This window comes from Melospiza melodia, chromosome 7 (genome assembly GCF_035770615.1).
Source record: "Melospiza melodia melodia isolate bMelMel2 chromosome 7, bMelMel2.pri, whole genome shotgun sequence".
NCBI classification, from domain to species: Eukaryota; Metazoa; Chordata; class Aves; order Passeriformes; family Passerellidae; genus Melospiza; species Melospiza melodia.
Genome location: NC_086200.1, coordinates 23,832,164 through 23,852,741, shown reverse-complemented (window position 1 = coordinate 23,852,741; position 20,578 = coordinate 23,832,164). Strand labels below are relative to the sequence as shown.

Sequence of the window (20,578 nt, the reverse complement as noted above, 5' to 3'; positions counted from 1 at the left end):
TTTGAAAAAACTCAAGTACCCTGAAGCATTAATGAGCCCACTGAGTGTGGTTACTGACAAAGACTCTCCAGGGACTAATTACAGCAGTAATTGTAGGCCATGACTGCACAAACCTTTCAGAGACTCCAGGGCAAAAGCCAAACCCAAAGTCCTTTGAAAAACCTGCACAGAGGCTCCTGGCACAGAGGCAGCTCCTGGCAAGGGCAGCGCTGCAGAGAGACAGCTCTGGCCAGGAGCAGCTCCTGTGCGCAGCCCAGCAGGGCTGGGGCACTGCCTGCAGCCCCCCTGGGCACAGCACAGGGGCACAGAGGGGTTAAACTCAGCCTGGGCTGGGAGCACAGAGCAGAGCTCACTCAGGGCTCACTAGAGCAGAAATCAGCCCAGGTTTGAAGCAGTCATTCCCTGGCTGTGGGAAGAGAAGCTGCCGTTCCTGCAGGGATCTCCTGGAGCTGGCGCATCCCACAGCTTTGAGGACCTTTCAGGAGGACTCCCAGAGCTGCTCCAGGGCAGGGCTGCGGCCCTAGGGCAGGGCTGGCTTTCCCTGCTGCCCCAGCCCAGGCGCAGCCCAAGGCAGCTCCTGTTGCCAGGCTCTGCTGCAGGGCTGAGCAGCCGGGGCTGCAGCCAGGGGTGCCCAGGGCTGTCCTGCAGAGCAGGGTCCTGCAGCCCAGGGCGCTGTGCTGGGGCAGGGACTCTGCTGCCTGCCAGGGACAGCTCTCAGCCAGCCCGGGGAGCTGCTCCCGGCACGGTGGGGAAGCTGTGGGGGGAAGGAGCCACCCTGAGCAGGGCAGGGGCTGCTGCTGAGAGGGGCTGGGTGGGGCAGGGATGCTCCCAGCTCCAGACCAGCCTGGGCACAGCTCCGGAGGACACTTCCCAAGGAAGGTAAGCCAGGGATTGCTGGAAAGATCAGGAGCTTTCCTGAGAGTGTTTCAATTTCCTACTTAGAGAAAGATGGGAATGTTGGGGTGGTGACAAAAAGATTTTTTGTACTTTTTACATTTTTATATATTCGTAGGTCTCTAAATTGCTATTATATAGTTACAATACTATAATCCCTACTTAACTCTATTAAACTCTTAACTGTATTTAACCACTATTATAATCTCATATAGCTTTAATCCTGAATTAAAACTAGTATGTTTCTTTACTTTTCTCTTAATACCCTGACTGTCTAAATATATTCCTAAAATGTTGTATAGTCCTATTCTTTTATATAGTCCTGAAATACTATATAGTGTTCCAGGAACTGGACATATAGGAGCATTTTGGGTTTTGAGAATGAGCAGAATATGAGCAGTCATTATAAAAAGTGAAGGCAAAGAAGCCTTTGCACCTACTCCAATGGGATGACCAAGGGGTGTGTAACTAGGGAAACTGAATCTCCTTTTGGATGCTCCTGTTAAATATCATAATTATCAACCCTAATAAATTGTTGAAATCGGGAGGTGGGTGTGCCCTTTCCCACTGGGACACCTGGAAGTTTCCAATAAGTGTCTGGCTTTTACTTTACTTTACTGTTCTAACACTGCTGCAAGGGTTTTTTTTGATTTTGTTTTTTTTTCTCTTTGGATTATAGGCAACAGGGGGATGAGAGAAGCAGAACAGGAATTGTAATCCCAGAATCACAGAATATTCTGAGTTGAAAGGGACACACAGAATCATCAAAGGAATGTTTGAACATTTACAGGGACTCCAGAACTGTGACTTAAGCTGGTCAGTATCTCTGCTGGGAGCCTCCCAAAGGCCCTCAGCCACTCCTCAGCCCTGGACAGCAGCAGCATCACCTCTGCAGGGCCCAGCAGGGCTCTCCTGAGCTGCCCTTGCCCAGCTGCACACAGAGCCTGCCCCAGCCAGGGCCCTGCACACAGGCAGGTTTCTGTAGGGCCCAGCCAGGGCACACAGGCTGGGATGGGCTCTGTGAGCACTGGCAGGGACAAGGCTCCTCTCAGGAGGGAATGTGCAGGCCCAGGGAGATGCTTTGGGAAGGAGAGGGGGCTGAAGAGAGCAGAGCTGGGGGCAGGATGAGGGCACTGTTGGTGTGTGGGAGGTGCCAGGCACAGCTGGGCACGGGAACATTGTCCTGAGTGCCCGGCTGTCTCTGCCCTGCCCTCTCAGGCACAGCACCACAACATCTCTTGGTTCTGCCCTGCCCTGATATTGTCACTGTTATCTGCTGCTCTCAGGGACGCTCTGGCATTTGCAGCAGCTGAGTCAGGCACTGCCCTTGGCATTCCTGCCAGGCAGGGATGTGTCCATGGGAATGGGGTGTCCAAGCTTCCCTGGCAGCTGTGGGGCTGTGGGCAAAGCAGTCCATGGGAAAGGGGAATGAGCTGAGCCCCCTCCCTGAGATCCCATCATGGGCACAGCCGGGGATCTCCTTGCTGTGCCCTTCCAAGCTCTGAGCTGCCCCCCTGGGTGCAAATCTGTGCCAGAGCCTCTGGGAGTTCCCTGAATATCCCACAGGGAAGGGCAGAGCTGCCACAGCTGAGGAAATGCTGCTGGGTTTGCCAAGGGAGCCGTGAGTGTCCTTGGCAGAAGGGGGGGCTGAGACCTTGCCCAGAGACCTTTAGAGAGGGTGAGACATTCAGGGATCCTATTATCTGGGAAGGGGCTGGTTTATCCCAGGGTGACCTGGGAGTGTGACTGTGCTCTGATTGCAAAGGTTCCCCCCAGAGCAGGAAGGGGGGTGAGTGAGTCCCAGCTGTAGGGACTGTCTACAGGGAATGGACCAGGTTTGGCTCCAAGCAGCCTCTCCTGACTTGTCACTGTCCTTTCTCCATGAACAGGTCCCCAAGTGCAGCCTCAGCAAATGTCCAACAGCAGCTCCATCAGCCACTTCCTCCTGCTGGCATTGGCAGACACGCGGCAGCTGCAGCTCCTGCGCTTCTGCCTCTTGCTGGGCATCTCCCTGGCTGCCCTCCTGGGCAACGGCCTCATCATCAGCGCCGTAGCCTGCGGCCACCACCTGCACACGCCCATGTTCTTCTTCCTGCTCAACCTGGCCCTCAGTGACCTGGGCTCCATCTGCACCACTGTCCCCAAAGCCATTCACAATTCCCTCTGGGACACCAGGAACATCTCCTACTCTGGATGTGCTGCACAGCTCTTTTTCTTTATGTTCTTCATCTCAGCAGAGCTTTTCCTCCTGACCATCATGTGCTATGACCGCTACGTGTCCATCTGCAAACCCCTGCACTACAGGACCCTCCTGGGCAGCAGAGCTTGTGCCCACATGGCAGCAGCTGCCTGGGCCAGTGCCTTTCTCAATGCTCTGCTACTCATGGCCTATACATTTTCCTTGCCCCTGTGCCATGGCAATGCCCTGGGCCAGTTCTTCTGTGAAATCCCACAGATCCTCAAGCTCTCCTGCTCACAGTCCAAACTGAGGAAACTGGGGCTCATTGTTGGTAGTTCCTGTTTAGGTTTGGGTTGTTTTGTGTTCATTGTTTTCTCCTATGTGCAGATCTTCAGGGTTGTGCTGAGGATCCCCTCTGAGCAGGGACGGCACAAAGCCTTTTCCACCTGCCTCCCTCACCTGGCTGTGATCTCCCTGTTCCTCAGCACTAGTGTCTTTGCTCACCTGAAGCCCCCCTCAGTCTCGTCCCCATCCCTGGATCTGGCCCTTTCAGTTCTGTACTCGGTGGTGCCTCCAGCCCTGAACCCCCTGATCTACAGCCTGAGGAACCAGGAGCTCAGGGCTGCAGTGTGGAGACTGATGGCTGGATGCATTCAGGAACATTAAAATGCTGGCCAATTTCTGCCAATCGCTTCTACTAAAAGACATCTTTCATACTTCTTGTTGCTTTGGTTGTGGTTTGTTCTTTTTTTCCTTTGTATTAGTTTTTCATATTGTCCACAAAGGAATGTCATTGTTTTTGCCATTTCTCATTTTGTTTCTCTCTAACTTCCCTGTGGCCAGAGACTGTGTCAATGAGGGGCTGCGCTCTTGTGGCTTTAAAGGAACTCAGGGATCTCCCAGCCAAGTTTTTTTGCATAGATGCCCTTTTGTTCCCTTCTCTGGAGCTGCAGCAGCAATGTCTGTGTGCAGAGCTGGGGGCAGATAAGTGTTGGCACAGCAGCCCTGCTCCTGCTGGCCCCACCATTCCTGATCCAGCCCAGGAGCCATTGGCCTTCTTGGCCACCTGGGCACACTCCTGCCTCATGTCCAGCCTGCTGTCCATCACTCCCTGCAGGTCCCTTTCTGCCTGGCTGCTCTCCAGCCATTCTGTCCCCAGCCTGTAGTGCTGCAGGGGTTGTTGTGGCCAAAGTGCAGGACTCGGCACTTGGTCTTTTTAAACCTCACCTTGTTGGATTCACCCCCTAGATCCACCTGTCCAGGTCCCTGTGCAGATCCCTCCTATGCTCCCACAGAATCAACACTCACACCCAGCTTGGTGTCATCTGCAAAGATGTCCTTGGTTCCATGAGGCCTCTCATTGTCACAATGGCCTCCTTGGTACACCAGGCCCTGCACTGTCACACTGGTCTCCATAGGGCCCCAATATTTGACAATGGACTCCTTGGTTCCATGGGGCTTCACAGTGTCACAATGTTCTCATTGGCGCCGCAGTTTCACAGTGGCCCCTTGGTTCCATGGGGCCCCAGAGTGTCACAATGGCCCCATGGTTGTTTTGCAGAGAAAAGAAGAAACCTCACAACTTTGTAAAAGTTGTAAAGCCCGGTATGCTTTTATTACTACGCGTGCCGGATGCAAGTCCGCCAAAAAAGCGTGCGTACCTCTGAAGACCTCGTGTCTTCTTTTATCCCCCTTCCAAATGCATATGCATACAGTTTCACAATAAGTTCATACATATTCATTCCGCGTGACATTTAGCACCAGTTCTTCTTTATCAAAGGAATTTCTAAGTCGAGGGCAAATCGACCTTGTGGTCTTTTCTGTTTTTCTTTCTCTGTCTCCTTGCTGTCTCGGCATGCGAGTTTTTCCTTCAGCTTTGGCCTCACAGACTTTTCACCTTTCTTAGACACTTCACCTAATTCAGAATGGATCCCTACTCTGTCTCATTCCCCCCCTTTCCTAGGAAATAAGTAAATTCTTTTACTTAATGAAAACCTTCATGACAGTAAGTGTCTTTTACTGCTTCACCATGTACGTTTGACAAAGATGTTAGTACAACTATTCGTTGTAGCATTCTCCAGTTCCAAATTAACAATATAATAGATAATCCTAATCTTATCCCAACTAATATTAGTAAAACTACAATGGGGTGGCACAACTTATTAAAGATTCCATTTGCAGTCGGTGACCCCCCAAAGATCATATCTCACCAGTGATGATCTATATTTTGTTTTATTCTTTGTAGAAGTCTGGTTATCTCCTTTGTATCATATTGGACAGTAATTAAGGTTTTCTTTCCGCTTCCTTGGATTCCTTTCAAGCCTTCCAATAGGTCTTGGTGCTTAATTAATTGTTTTACCAATGTAAGGTTCATCCCACTAGGGGTAGGTGGTAGTCTGTGATACATTGTGTAATTGCCTTAAATCAGCTGGTGGTATATTACTGGTACCAAATACGAAAAATCACACCCAATAATTTTAACAAAATTACAAATACAGAGATTAGAATGGTTTCTACTAGACAGAATAACATCATTGCTATCAATTTGTACAGCAGCACAAGCAGTTCTCAAGCATACACCCTTTTCCAGTATATACGAGCACAGTTTTCTGGTCAGTGACTGGATGAATTTCAAGGTGACAAATACTCTGTTCTGTGTCCAAACACACATCCTGAGCATTAACAGTATTGCTTTCACAAATGAATCCCATCTGTTCTCTAGTAATGCAGGATTCCAATTTTACTGTCTGCCACTTTCCATTCATCTTTCATGCCCACACTCTATGTTCTGAAGGATAGAGTATTGTTTTTTCATGGTTTAATCCTAGGGCAATGATGGGATGGATAACATAAACAGTGGCATTACGTATGGTAAGCACAAAGGCAGTTGCCACATTAGAAACAGGATCACAGGTGAAATTCACCATAGTCCCCCAGGATTGAAACTTCCTTTCAATATCAATTGCATTATCCCACACAATTTCTTGAATTTCAGCTGGAAAATTACCTTCAACCCTTTCCCATATGATCAGAGCTGCTGTTGCTTGTATCCATAACTGTGCTTGCATACAACTGAAAGCTAAAGACACATTATCTTGAACTATACTAAGTGCTTCTACTATCAACTTGTGGTCTTGGTCCCCGGCCTTTTCATACTTCCTTACTTTGGCAGTACTTTTGAAATCTGTCACTGGCTAGTTCCTAATGCCAATAGAGATGACTATAAAGGCTGCTTCAATTTTATTAGGCTACCTGCTGCAGTGGCCAGTTTATTCACCACTATTTCTGAATCAATTCCATTTAAAACTCCTAATCTTGTCCCTAATATGCCAGTTAGATGTTTGTTATGGGGAACAGGAACTGCTTTCTGTCCATGACCATACCTCCCTGCCAGAGGGATGTGCTGGGCTCACACTGCAAATTCAGACACACTTCACAAGTGTATCTGACAGAGGTTTAGGTCATATTTGAGGCAGATATTTGTTTTGAAATGTAGAGACCTCAGGGAATCTCCTTCCCCCTCCAAAGCACCTGATTTCCCAGATGTGTGGCAAGCAGGAATGTCTCTCCTGGTCTACAAAACCTCACCCACCTTGCCCATAGCTTCAGGTCCAAGAATGAAGGGGAAGTCTGAGAGAAGAGCCTAAATTCATTGCAGTGCCTCAGAAGAAACTGGGATCAGGTTTCTGCTACTTGAAACACTCAGCACAAAAGTGATGCTCAAAATCCTACAGCCTGCTGCTGAGCTCTGAGGGGGGGGTCTCTCTCTACCTCTTTTAAGCAGAATCCAACTGCCTCAGACTGGGACAGTCATTGATCCAGATCTCAGTAGGAAAAGGGATAGCTATAAATAAAGAAAATCACCTTCCTTGCTTGGGTTAATTTACCACCTGCAGTTCAGCACCCTTTACCAGCCATTGCCTGGGTGTTCAGCCAACCAGCTTAGAAAATGACTTAAGGAAACTGATTTCTTGGTGTTCCTGGTTTTAGGCACCAGGAGAGCTGGCTCCTTCCTTTCTTGTTCTGCTCCTGAGATATGCCTGTTTTTGTAACCATGTTGTCCAGCCCTCAAAGGAAGATTTTAGGAAGGAGGAGCAGGCTGGTTGGATTTTTGAGATGTTAATTTGCATTATCAACTCCACACATTTGAGAGACCATTCTGGATTGAATAATACTATGTTAGGTTCAAGTTTGGAGTTTGGGTAGAGTCTGAACTAGTATGGGGTGTATAAGGCCCTGCTGTGGTAAAAAGTACAGAGTCCACTTTGAATTCAAATGAAAGTCTGATAGTAATTCGAGCTCAAAGGCAGGTCACTTCTACAGGCTGTATCAAGGTGAAATTGCACCAACAGTCTGATTCACTTAGGTTATCACAGACTTCCTGGTGTTCATATACACCAGGGGAGGTTCAGAGACTAATTACATCTGGTCTCTCATAAGCTACCCTGATGATGACCTGGCACCCTACTTTGATTTCTTCTCCTCTGATTCCTTCAAGAGTCCACAGTTCCTGTTCCTGCCATTCTTGCTCCTCACATACCTGATTCTCGTGGATTACTACACTGGATATGTTTAAATCTTTTATCTCAGAAGGTTTCCCCATGGATCCAGTATACTGATTAAATGCCAGGGACCAAGGCCATTCAGCATTGCTTTGAATAGAGGTACTCTCAAGTTCTGAAACTTCAGTTATGATTACACACAAAACAATTCTACAAACTAAAATATGAGCTACTCCCGACCGTAATGTACTCATTTTGCCTGAGTAAGTTTTAATCTCAGTTCATTGTCTCCTGGCGTCACTCCTTAAGAGGTTTCTGGGCCTTCTTCACCCGAGAGTGATGAATTTAGGCGTTTTGCTCTTTGATTTTGATTGCAGTGAAGGTGGTGAGAAGTACTCGCAGTTGTCTGTCCTACTATGGTTCCGAAGTCTTCTCTGTAAGAGACTTAACATATACATCATCCCCAGGCTATCTAACTCCATGCTCCGAGTTCCAGCCACATGTTTCTCAATTACTCTGAGCTGTTTGCCTAATGCCACCATGTAGGTGGACATTCTGGACATTCCCTTTGTATTCTATATGGTCTTCTATAAGGCATTCCAAAAGGATTCAGCATTCCTTTAGCTCAAGGTTTAGTTTGAATTTGCAAGAGTGCTAGTGGAAGAGCTTGGGCTAGGGTAGATTAACTTCTTGCCCCAGTCTTATTCATTCTCTCCACCTGGCCGCTTGATTGGGGGCGGTATGGGGTGTGAAGTGTTCCTAATCTATGCCGAGACGGCTACTAATCTGTTGCACTATTTTGGAAATGAAATGTGATTCTTTATCTGAGGATATCGTGGCTGGAACTCTGAAGCGTGGTATTATTTCTTGTAAAAATAATCTGGTCACCTCTTGAGCTTTGACAGTTCTGGTGGGGAACACTTCTGGCCACCCCGAAAATGCATCTATCACTACCAGTAAATACTGATATCCCCCTTTCCTTGGGAGTTCTGAAAAGTTAATTTGCCACTGCTGTACAGGTCCATGGCCTCTCCCAGTCTGACAGAGTTTTGCCCGGGGGTATTTGGGGTTAGTCTGGAGGCAAGGATCACATTGTCAGCTTACCTGAGTGATAGAGGCATATAAATTCCTGACAACGATACAAAGATTGTTTCAATCAGATTTGTGTAATGCACTCTGTATCACTTGCAGCCTTGGTCATTTCGAGAAAGGAGCCACACTCTATAAAAGGCTTTTAAGTAGTTAGGCCGTGGTGTGTTTTCTAGTGCCCTTCTTTTACTAGTAACCACAAAATGGGAAGGGATTACTAGCTCTCTTTCAATGGTAGCCCACCCCTTGTAGTTGTACGTCTCTTTTGATTAGTATTATTGTTTTATGGCTTACTTTCGAGGAAAATCTGTACCTCACCCTTTGCTGCTTTCTTTGCCTCTCCATCCACCAGCTCATTTCTTTCCTCCAATTTTAAGCTCACTGTCTGGTGTGCCTTAATATGCCTTTTCAGGTAGCTGAACTGCTTCCAACAGCTGGATTGTCTCTTCTTTCCCTGTGAGGTCAGCAGTCCACTCTTTCCAGATGGCTCCATGTGCATGTGTGACTCCAAATGCATTCCTTGGGTCTGTGTAGATGGTTATTCTCCTCCCTTTTGCCCTTTCCAGGGCACGGGTCAGGGCAATTATCTCAGCTTTCTGCGCAGAGGTACCTGTTGGTAAGGGTCCAGACTCTATTACCTCTGTGCAGGTGGTCACTGTGAACTTTGCATGTCGCTTTCCTGTCAGTGAACCAGGTCTCTGCATCGTCGGAGGAGTGTCCCTTAGGTCTGGGCGGCTGGAGAAGGTAGCTTCAATGGTCTCCAGGCAATCATGGTGTACTGCTTCTCCTTGATTCCACTGAGAAAGGAAGCTGGGTTGACAATATTAGTCACCACTATCTCTACATCGTCTTGCTCTACCATGATGGCCTGGTATTTCAGAAACCTCTGTGGTGAAAGCCAGTGGCCACCCTTTACTTCCAGTGCTGTGGACACTGTGTGGGACACTAGCACAGTCATTTTTGTCCCAGGGTAAACTTGCATGCCTCTTGAATATTCAGCACGACTGCTGCTACAGCTCTGAGGCAACCTGGCCATCCTTTGGCTGTTGCATCTAGCTGCTTAGAGAAGTAAGCAACTGCCCTTCAGTATGGGCCCAAGTCCTGAGCCAATATTCCCTGGGCAATTCCTTGCGTGGAAAAATAGAAAGAATGGTTTACTTACATCTGGAAGTTTCAAAGCTGGAGCTGACATGAGGGCACTCTCTAGCTGGCGAAAGGCCCATGTGGTGTCTTGTGTCCACTGGAGATCTCTGTTTCCATTGGCAATAAGAGCATAGAGGGGTCTGGAGAACAGTCCATAATTATAAACCCACAGCTGGCACTACCCTGCCATGCCTAAGAGGGTTTGGAGTTCTTTCGTTGTCTGGGGTTTCAGGGTTTGGCATACGACTTCTTTGCTTTAAAGTCTGCTGCTCAGCACTCACTTCTTACCCCAGGTAGATTACCTTCTGTTTCACTACCTGTGCCTTTTTCTTTGAGACTCTGTGTCCTTGGAGTTCTAGGAAATTCAAAAGGCTTACCGTCCAGGCTTCTCTTGCTTCCCTCATCCGAGTGGCTACTAGAAGATCGTCCACGTACTGCAACAGCCTCCTTTCCTCTTGTGGAGCTTCCCAGGACTCTGGGTCTTTGCAAGCTGTTCTCCAATCAGTGTGGGGAACCTTGAAGCCTTCAGGCAGATGGACTGTGTGAGCTTGTGTTTGAATGCAAAAATTTTCTGGCTGGCTTCGTGGATAGGGAGGCAAAAGAAGGCATCTCTTAGGCCTAAAACAGTGAACCAGGTTAGCTCAGGTGTTAAACAAGTCAGTAAGGTATATGGATTTGCTACCACAGGGTATAAATTCTGTGTTATCTTATTAACAGCCCTTAATCCAGTACTATCAGTTATTGGGCTGATTCCTTCCTTATTTTCCTTTTGAGGGTACTACTCAGTTCTCACTAGTTGTGTTCTTTCCTTAAGCTTGATGCTCATGGGGGAGCATCTTTCACTCTCTCTGGTACAGCAGAGGCCCATACCTTTGAAAACATTTATTTACTTATTCTAATATCTCCTTACTAATGCCTTTCTTAATTTCAGTGTCTGTTAATGTTAAGCCTAACATCTTTATATCATTTGCCTCCAGAGTAACCTTTCTCATTTGAGACTGTTTAGCAAATTCAGCAAATTGTACAAAAGCTTTTAGGTACACATAGTACACATGTTACTTTAAAGGTTTGCACAAGGATGCCTTCTCAGACTGGCCAGTTGTTCATTCCCCACACTACAACATAAACATTCTCCACAGGTACTAAAGCTTTATTAAAACTGAATGTATGACCCTTGTGTCAACAAAAATTCTTCCCTTTTGGGGAGGTCATCTTTACCCTTCCTCCCTTACCTTGGGAGGAGCCTTTAGCAAATCATATGTACTCATTTTGTGAACTGTGATTGCTTTGCATTTCAGCATGATAATCCTTGCCTGATTTCATACGTTGCTATCTTATGCTGCATGCTGAACAACATGTTTGATTTGCTTTCTCTTTGCCTTGTTTTCCTTTTTCAAGGGCCAAGACCAGAGGGCGGTCTGATCTTACAGTCTCTTTGCCATTCTGGGTGATATTTCTTAAAACAAAAAGACATTTTAGCATACAAAAACTCTATCCCATTTATCCTCCTATTTTTCAGCAGTACTAACAGCAATGAAGTATTATAACTCTTTTTATTTTCTGAGCTGCTCCTACTGGCAACCTCCTCCCAGTGAGCCCCTGCCAAAAGGGGCTAATTTAGGAACCTCTTTGCTCTGGTCAGTTCTCATTATTTATTTCTCCTTGCCCTATCTCGCTTCCACTCAAACCTTTTTACAGACACCTTCACAGTAGTTTCTCAACTTTCCTCCTATACACACAGATCCAGGTGGCAGGTATCAGATGTGGTTCCCACACACAAGCTCTAAGACCTTAGGTTCTGAATCCGCTTGACCAGAAACCTCTAATTTACATGTGCCCTGACACTTATTAGAACAGCAAAACCAGTGTTTCTCATAAACACCGCACTGCAATAATACCTGCACATCCAGCTTTCACTCACAGGCCATTCCCGTGTTCCCTGGGGAGACGGGGCAGCCAGAGCTGTCCCTGTGCCAAGGGGACAGCCACTGTCACCTCACACAGCATGCTAATCAAAAACATGACATAGACACTATGTTCTGATCAAAGAAAATATCAGACTTTTCTAGTTCTCTTCTTGCACAATCTAATTAAGCACTGTGCCTACTTATACTTCTTTCACTGCTTTGTAAAAAAGCCGTTGCTAGTCACAGCTGAAACTCTGATATGCTCACAGACACGGACACTCGCACCCGCACCCCCCCCTTATCTCAAATTCGCTAGAGCCAAGGCTTGAATTGCTGTGAGGGGGAGAATTCTTGGAATTCCTTTAACTTGCTTTATCATAGTTAAGCATAAATCACCGTACTATAGTTCTCCTATGTAAAATGCTACTCTTGTTGCAACAAAATCTTAAAATCTCCACGAACACTACTATACAATCTGAGAATCAAATTACCACAATGCAGTGGAAGAAAATCACCACACAAAATCCCTGGGAAAGGGCATATCTCTCAAAGTGCTCGCTTTTCTCAACACAACACAGCATACCATAATTCGGCATTTACTCACATCGATTTTTCCTGGACACAATCAGAATAACAGCATACAGTCTAGAGATCAAATCCAAACATCCAAGGCAAAGGAACTCTCTGAGCTCATACTCACAGTTAAAATGTACCAAATCTACACAAATCACTACATTTAAACACAATAAATACCATCACTGACATTCCTCCACTCACTTCTCTGCGGGGCACTTCTCTCCCTGCCCCCACAGACTGCTGCAGCTGGTGCCTCAGGCCTCACTCGGCTGCTTCAAACACGGGTAGTACTCACACCCCCCCGCAATGTAGGGCACTGTGGATCTGTAGATTTACTCTCTTTTATACACCATACACTTATCACTTGCACGATTAGAAACACAGTGCACTGACCACACAATGCACACATTAACTATACAGCAACACAGTGTCCGGACATCACACACACACAAACAAAACACACACGGGCTCAGCAGTTCTGCTCTATCAGAACGATGAACCCCATCTCTAATACAGCTGCTCTATCAGCTGAACCCAGACATCTCTGGGTGGTTTACTCCCTTGCTCTCCTTTCCCTCCCCCAGGGGCCCCTCAGTACATACTGTATCTTCCTCCGCAGGCCAGCAGGTCCTTGTCTGTCCTCGCAGGTGGCAAGTTGAGATGAGGGGAGCCCCACCAGGAAAAAATTCTAGGGCGCGCCTTGGAGGTCCGTCTATCCCCCCTGCCCCTGCGGGGACAGAGAACTCCTGGCTTGGCTCGCCATAATGTTTTGCGTAGAAAAGAAGAAACCTCACAACTTTATAAAAGTTGTAAAGCCCGGTATGTTTATTTATGACGCACGCCGGACGCAAGTCCCCCAACAAGGCATGCGTGCCTCTGAAGACCTCGGGTCTTCTTTTATCCCCCTTCCAAATGCATATGCATACAGTTTCACAATAAGTTCATACATATTCATTCCACGTGACATTTAGCACCAGTTCTTCTTTACCAAAGGAATTTCTAAGTCGGGGACAAATCGACCTTGTGGTCTTTTCTGTTTTTCTTTCTCTGTCTCCTTGCTGTCTCGGCATGCGAGTTCTTCCTTCAGCTTTGCCTCACAGACTTTTCACCTTTCTTAGACACTTCACCTAATTAAGAATGGATCTTTACTCTGTCTCAAAAACCACCAAATTTTCTCCCTCCAGTACAAACCAGTGCATCCCAGTTCCCTCCCAGTACAAACCAGTCCCATTTTAACCCTAAAATCCCCATTTTTTACCCTTAAATCCCCGGATTTCTTCCCTTTAGTCCCTCCCAGTTTGTCCCAGTCCCTCCCAGTATATCCCAGTTTCTCCCAGTATAACCCAGTCCCACTTCCCCCTCTAAAATCCCAAATTTTAACCCTTACATATCCATTTTTTAACCCTAAAATCCCCGGATTTTTCCCCCCAGTCCCTCCCAGTACAAACCAGTGTAACCCAGTCCTATTTTCCCCTATAAAATCCCCATTTTTAACCCTAAAATCCCCAAATTTTGACCTAAAACCACCAAATTTTCATTCCCCAGTCCCTCCCAGTCCCTCCCAGTCCCTCCCAGTATAACCCAGTCCCATTTTGCCTCTATAAAATCCCCATTTTTAAGCCCTAAATCTCCATTATTAACCCTTCAATCCCCGGATTTTTTCCCTTTAGTCCCTCCCAGTCCGTCCCAGTCCCTCCCAGTCCCTCCCAGTCCATCCCATTTTAAACCAGTTTGTCCCAGTATAACCCAGTTCCCTCCCAGGCCCATTTTCCCCTCTAAAATCCCAGTTTTTAACACTTAAATCCCCCAATTTTTACCTAAAACCACCAAATTTTCACCTCCCAGTCCCTCCCAGTTTGTTCCAGTCCCTCCCAGTATAACCCAGTCCCATTTTCCCCTCTGAAACCCCAATTTTTAACCCTTAAATCCCCCAATTTTGACCTAAAGCCACCAAATTTTCCCAGTCCCTCCCAGTTTGTCCCAGTCTCTCCCAGCACAACCCAGTCCCTCCCAGTTATTTTTCCCTCCCAGTTTATTTTCCCCTATAAAATCCCCCATTTTTAACCCTTCAATCCCCATTTTTTCCCCGTAAAAAAAAAAATAAAAAAAAAAAAAAAAAAAAAAAATCCCCATTTTAACCCTTAAATCCCCGGATTTTTTTTCCCTTTAGTCCCTCCCAGTTTGTCCCAGTCCCTCCCAGTATAACTCAGTCCCATTTTCCCCTCTAAGGCCCCGATTATTAACCCTTAAATCTCCATTATTAACCCTAAAATCCCCAATTTTTAACCCTAAAATGGCCGGATTTTCTCCCCCCAGTCCCTCCCAGTCCAAACCAGTCCAAACCAGTATAACCCAGTCCCTCCCAGTGCCTCCCAGTCCAAACCAGTCCCATTTTTAACCCCTAAATCCACGTTATTAACCCTAAAAACCAAAATCGCCCTTTTTAAACCCTGAAATTCCCACTTTTAACCCTAAAATATCATTTTTTTCTTCAAAAATCCCCGGATTTTTCCCCCCAGTCCCTCCCAGTCCATCCCAGTCCCTCCCAGTCCCTCCCAGTTTGTCCCAGTTTGTCCCAGTTTGTCCCAGTCCCTGCGCCTGTGCACTGGAGCCGCGGGGGGCAGGGCCTCGCCAGGGCCACACTCAGCTGGGTGAGGGGCACCAAACGGGGGCAAAATGGCACCAGAATGGCACCAAATGGCACCAGGTGGCACTGAGTGGCACTAAAGGGACAAAAATGGCACCAGGTGGCACCAGAGTGGCACCAGGTGGCACCAAAGTGGCACCAAAGTGACAAAAAATGGCACCAGGTGTCACTGCAGGGCATTAAAGTAGCACTGAGTGGCACCAGAGTGACAAAAAGTGGCACCAAAGTGGCAAAAAGTGGCACCAAGTGGCACCAAAGTGACATCAAATGGCACCCAGGTGGCACCGGCTGGCACTGAATGGCACCAGAGTGGCACCAAGTGGCACCAAAGTGGCCAAAAGTGGCACTGAATGGGCGTCAAGTGGCACCAGGTGGCACCAAATGGCACCAGAGTGGCACTGAGTGGCAGCAAAGTGACAAAAAGTGGCATTAAAGTGGCACCAGCAGCATCAAAGGGACATCAGATGGCACCCAGGTGGCACTGAATGGCACAAAGTGGCACTAAAGGGACATCAGGTGGCACCAAATGGCACCAAAGTGGCACCAGGTGGCACTAAAGGGACATCAAGTGGCACCAAATGTCACCAAATGTCACCAGGGGGTGCCAAAGTGGCACCAAAGGGGCAAAACTTTGCATTGAAGTGGCACCGATTGGCATCAAATCAGCAAAAAGTGGCACCAAATGTCACCAAAGATTCACCCGGGGGTGCCAGGTGGCATCAAAGTGGCACCAAATGGCACCAAAGTGGCACCAGATTGGCACTAAAGGGACCTGAAGTGGCACCAGGTGGCACCAAATGGCACCAAGTGGCATAAAAGTGACAAAAAGTGGCCCCAGGTGGCACCAAGTGGCATTACAGTGGCACCAAGTGGCATTAAATTGGCACCAGGTGCCACCAAATGGCACCAGAGTGACAAAAAGTGGCACCAAAGTGGCACTAAAGGGACATCAAATGGAACCGGGTGGCACCAAATGGCATCAAAGTGACAAAAAGTGGCACCAGGTGGCACCAGGTGGCACCAAATTGCAGCAAATTAGAAAAGAGTGGCACTGAATGGCACCAGAATGGCACCAAAGTGACAAAAAGTGGCACCAGGTGGCACCAAATGGCTCCAAATGGCACCAAAGTGGCATCAAAGGGACACCAAATGGCACCCAGGTGGCACCAGGTGGCACTAAAGGGACATCAAGTGGCACCAGGTGGCACCAAGTGGCACCAGGCTAGCACCAAGTGGCACCAAATTGGCACCAAAGTGACACCAGGTGGCTCTGAGTGGCATTAGAGTGGCACCAGGTGGCACCAAATGGCACCAGAGTGGCACTGAGTGGCATCAAATTGTCACAAATGGCACCAAAGTGGCACCGGGTGGCACTAAGTGACAAAAAATGGCACCAAAGTGGCACCAGGTGGCACTGAGTGGCACTAAAGGGACAAAAATGGCACCAGGTGGCACCAAAGTGGCACCAAATGGCGCCAAAGTGACAAAAAGTGGCACCAAAGTGGCACTAAAGGGACATCAAATGGCGCCAGGTGGCACCAAAGTGGCACCAACCCCTCCCAATGTCCTCAATGTCCCTAAAGTGTCCCCAAATGTCCCAAAATGGCCCCCAAATTTTGGGGACAATTTTGGAGCTGAATATGGGGACAATTTGGGGACAATTCTTGGTTATTTTGGGGAAAATTTGGGGACAATTTTGGGACATTTTGGGGACAATTTTGGGACATTTTGGGGACAATTTGAGGCAAATTTTGGGCATTCGGGAGTGAAATTTTGGGGCAAATTTGGGGACAATTTCAGACACTTTGGGGACATTTGGGGACATTTTGGGGTAAAAGTTGGGGCAAATTTGGGGAATTTGGGGACCATTTTTGGGACATTTTGGGGACAAATTGGGGGAATTTGAGGAAAATTTGGGGACAATTTTGGAACATTTTAGGGACAATTTTGGGACAATTTTGGGGACAAATTGGGGAAATTTGGGGGATTTGAGGACAATCCGGGGACATTTGGGGACAATTTTGGGACATTTTTGGGACATTTTGGGGTAAAATCTGGGGGAAATTTGGGGGGTTTGGGGACACTTTGGGGACAATTTTGGGGTCCGAATTTTGGGAACATTTTTGGGATATTTCAGGAACAATTCCGGGAACAAAATGAGGAAATTTTGGGGCCCTTTGGGGACAATTTGGGGACGTTTTAGGGACAATTTTGGGGACACTTTGGGGACATTTTCAAGATATTTGGGGACAGTTTGGGGTCAATTTTCAGAATATTTGGGGACATTTGGGGACAATTTTCAGACATTTTGGGGTCAATTGTGGGGGACAAATTTGGGGCATTTTGGGGCCATTTGGGAGAAAATTTGGGGCCAATTCTGGGACTGTTGGGGTCAATTTGGGGCATTTTTGGGGCAAATTTGGGACATTTGGGGACATTTTTGGGACACTTGGGGACATTTGGGGTCAATTTTGGGGTAAAATTGAGGGGAAAATTGGGACATTTTAGGGACAATTCTGGGGGAAAATTGGGGCAAACTTGGGGCAAAATTTGGGGACAAATTGGGAAAATTTTGGGACAATTTGGGGACAATTATGGGGAAAATTTGGGGTCAACTTTGGGGGCATTTTGGGACATTTGGGGACAATTCAGGGTCAATTTGAGGCAATTTTGGGACAAATTTGGGTCATTTTGGGGACATTTGGGGAAATTTCGGGGACAGTTTTGGGGATTTGGGGGCATTTGGGGACAATTGAGGACATTGGAGGGGCAATTTTGGGATATTTTGGGGACAATTGGAGACATTTTGGGGTTAATTTTGGGGAAACTTGGAGGCATTTTGGGGTCATTGGAGCAATTCGGTCTGGGTTTGGGTCATTTTGGGACATTTGGGATTTTTTGGGGAATTTCTGGGACTTTTTGGGGTAAATCTTGGGGTTTTGGGGGTCATTTGAGGACATTTTTGGGTCACTCCCCGCAGGTTCAGCATCAGGGGGTGAATTTGGGGTGAATTTGGGATATTTTGGGGTAAAATTTGGGGTGAATTTTCAGATATTTTGGGGTGAATTTTGGGATGTTTTATGACATTTTTGGGGTGAATTTTTGGGTAAATTTTGGGGTTTTATGGGCGTGAATTTGGGACATTTTGGGGTGAATTTGGGGGTTTTGGGGGTGAATTTTGGGGGTTTTGGGTCACTCACAGCAGGGTCAGCGCTGGGAGGTGAATTTGGGGTGAATTTGGGATTTTTTGGGTGAATTTTGGGGTAAATTTGGGATTGTTGGAAATAATTTTGGGGTAAATTTTGGGGTGAAATTCGGATTTTTTGGGGGTATTTTTGGGGTGTGTTGGGAATTTAGCTGCTAGAGATTGGAAAATTACAAAGCCGTGGCTAATTCCAAGTCCTGCACCTGTAAGATAGCGTGTCCTTGGGCCTAGCTGTAGTAGGATAACAAATAGTGAAAGAGACATGATAAAAGAGAGATGTAACCCCTAAGGAATGAGGAAGAGTTCATGGTATAGTTTAACCAATAGATTGCTTGGCTTACAGAATATTCATAAGCTTATTATTTGCTGCATAAGTGTTTGATGCTGTGATAAATAGGTATGATTTGTGCTGATAAAAATTGAAACAGTAATCAATATTGATACAGTAATTAATATTTGAGAATAATAAAATAGTTAATAGCTAAAAGTTGTAATGCCAAAGAAGAGAGGGAAAGGAGAGGCTCCACCCACCCCCCCGCCCTTCCCAGCAGATGTTCACAAGGACAGGAGGAAAGAAGCTGAAGATACAGTTGCTAAAAATGACCAAGAACCTGGTTGGGTCCAAGAAAATGCTAATTATAAGGGACTTATTGCCTTGATATGTAGATGCACTGATACGTTAGTCTTGGCTTACATTGTACTGGCTTGGTGCGCATGTGTAACCCAAAGGTGAATTAAAGGACAATGAAGAAGACTACAGGGCCTTCATCAGTGATGACCCCCAAAGACTTGTGTGACCACCAAAGCGAGTGGTGGCGCATGCGTGGTAAAGGTGGTAATGAAGGCGGAGACAGAAAAGTGACGAACCAAAAATAGGAGGAGATGGCATTGACACATGGCATATAAAGGGTGACTTCTACTTGGCAAGCCTGTACGTGAAGTGGCAAGGGTCATTGAACCCTGCCCTCCGTACCCCGCGGTTGTTTTTGCTTACGCGCTATTATTTGAACCAAATTATCCCTTGTTTATATATTTTTTAAACTATTTAATTAAAATTGTTACTACTTTTAATACTGTTTGGCCTTTTATGATGGGATAATTGGGCAAACATAACAATTTTGGTGCCGATACCTGTGACTCTTTTAACTCCAGGGAGGTGGATAGATTTTGGGAAGGAGCTCCCCACCAGACTTTTAAGTGGTCCCAAGGCTAGACCACTCTACCTTGGGAAAAGAGAGTTCATTTTACAATAACGCATAAGCAAATTAGTTATTGGAAGCGCACAGGAGAGGCTCCCATCAGAGGGCCGGCTTATAGGAGAGAGAGTACCCATAGAAAACTGCTTTGTGCACAAAGACCCTCATGAGAAAAGGAGGCTGTGAGTATCATGGGGTTTTGGGTCGGGGGACGGCTGTATGTGTGTGTGAGTGTGTGTGGAGTGTCTGAGACAGGGGCTGGGCAGTCCCAGACCCCCGAAGTGAGCGGGACCTCCCAGTACCGCGTTTTCGCGCTCTCCGCGAGGAGACCGACCGGAAAAGGAGGGAAGTGAGTGAAAAGTGAATGAGTGGGGACCCCAGGTGGGTTTGACCCAGGGGAAGGAGGGGATCCCTGGTCCAGGCACCTGTGGGAAGGTCCTTGGGCAGGAGGGATTGACTCAGTAAGGAGATTGAAAAAGAGACTGAATGAATAGGTTCAGTTTCCTTGGAGGGGTTGGTAGCAGGCAATTTAGTATGTGATTCGATGGTGAGAGGACGGGGCTAATAGATTGAGAAAGAGGGATAGGGGTGGAACAAGTAGACTGTGGAGGGAGAGATAGGAGTGGAACAGGTAGATTGAAAAGGCAGTGTGACAGAGTAGTAGGTGAGGAAGTTGAGCCACGAGGTGAGTGTGGGAAACTAAGACTCTCCTGGTACCGGGGATTTCTTAGTTTGTTGCCGCCAGGAATGGGTCAGGGAAAGAGTAAGTTCCTTGACCCAGGGGCTGCGGATTGTAGGAAAAATTCGCAGTGGTTTGAGGTATCTAGGAACCGTGAGGGGGGTTCTCAGGGGGGGAACATTCCTCAGGACAGCCCTGGGGATGATAATATGGTTTTGGGATGAATGGGAATCCCAAAGGGAAGAAAATCAAGAAATTCAGAGGGCAGTGCCTAAAGGACATAATATAGGAAATGTTTTGAGTGAACATCAGAAAAAATATGAGTCACCGGCAGAATGGTTAAAAAGATTAAAAAGAGACTTGCAATTATATTCTGGTATAGATACTGATACTGCAGTAGGGCAGGTTCTGTTAAAAATTCAGTTTGTGACCGGATCTTGCAGTGACATCAGGAAAAAGCTGGAAAAATTACAAGATTGGCAGAACAGGGGACTTCAAGAGTTACTGAGAGAAGCACAAAGGGTGTTTGTAAAAAGAAATGAGAAAATGCAGAAAGCAGAT

The 20,578-nt window shown here is 46.9% G+C and overlaps 1 protein-coding gene across 1 annotated transcript; it reads left to right on the top strand.

Annotated features, from left to right (window-relative positions):
• Positions 1-2,806: 2,806 nt before the first annotated feature.
• LOC134420534 (olfactory receptor 14J1-like) lies at positions 2,807-3,739 on the top strand. Its single transcript, XM_063160686.1, has one exon. The coding sequence runs from the start codon at positions 2,807-2,809 to the stop codon at positions 3,737-3,739; it is 933 nt and encodes a 310-aa protein (XP_063016756.1).
• The last annotated feature ends 16,839 nt before the right edge of the window (positions 3,740-20,578 follow it).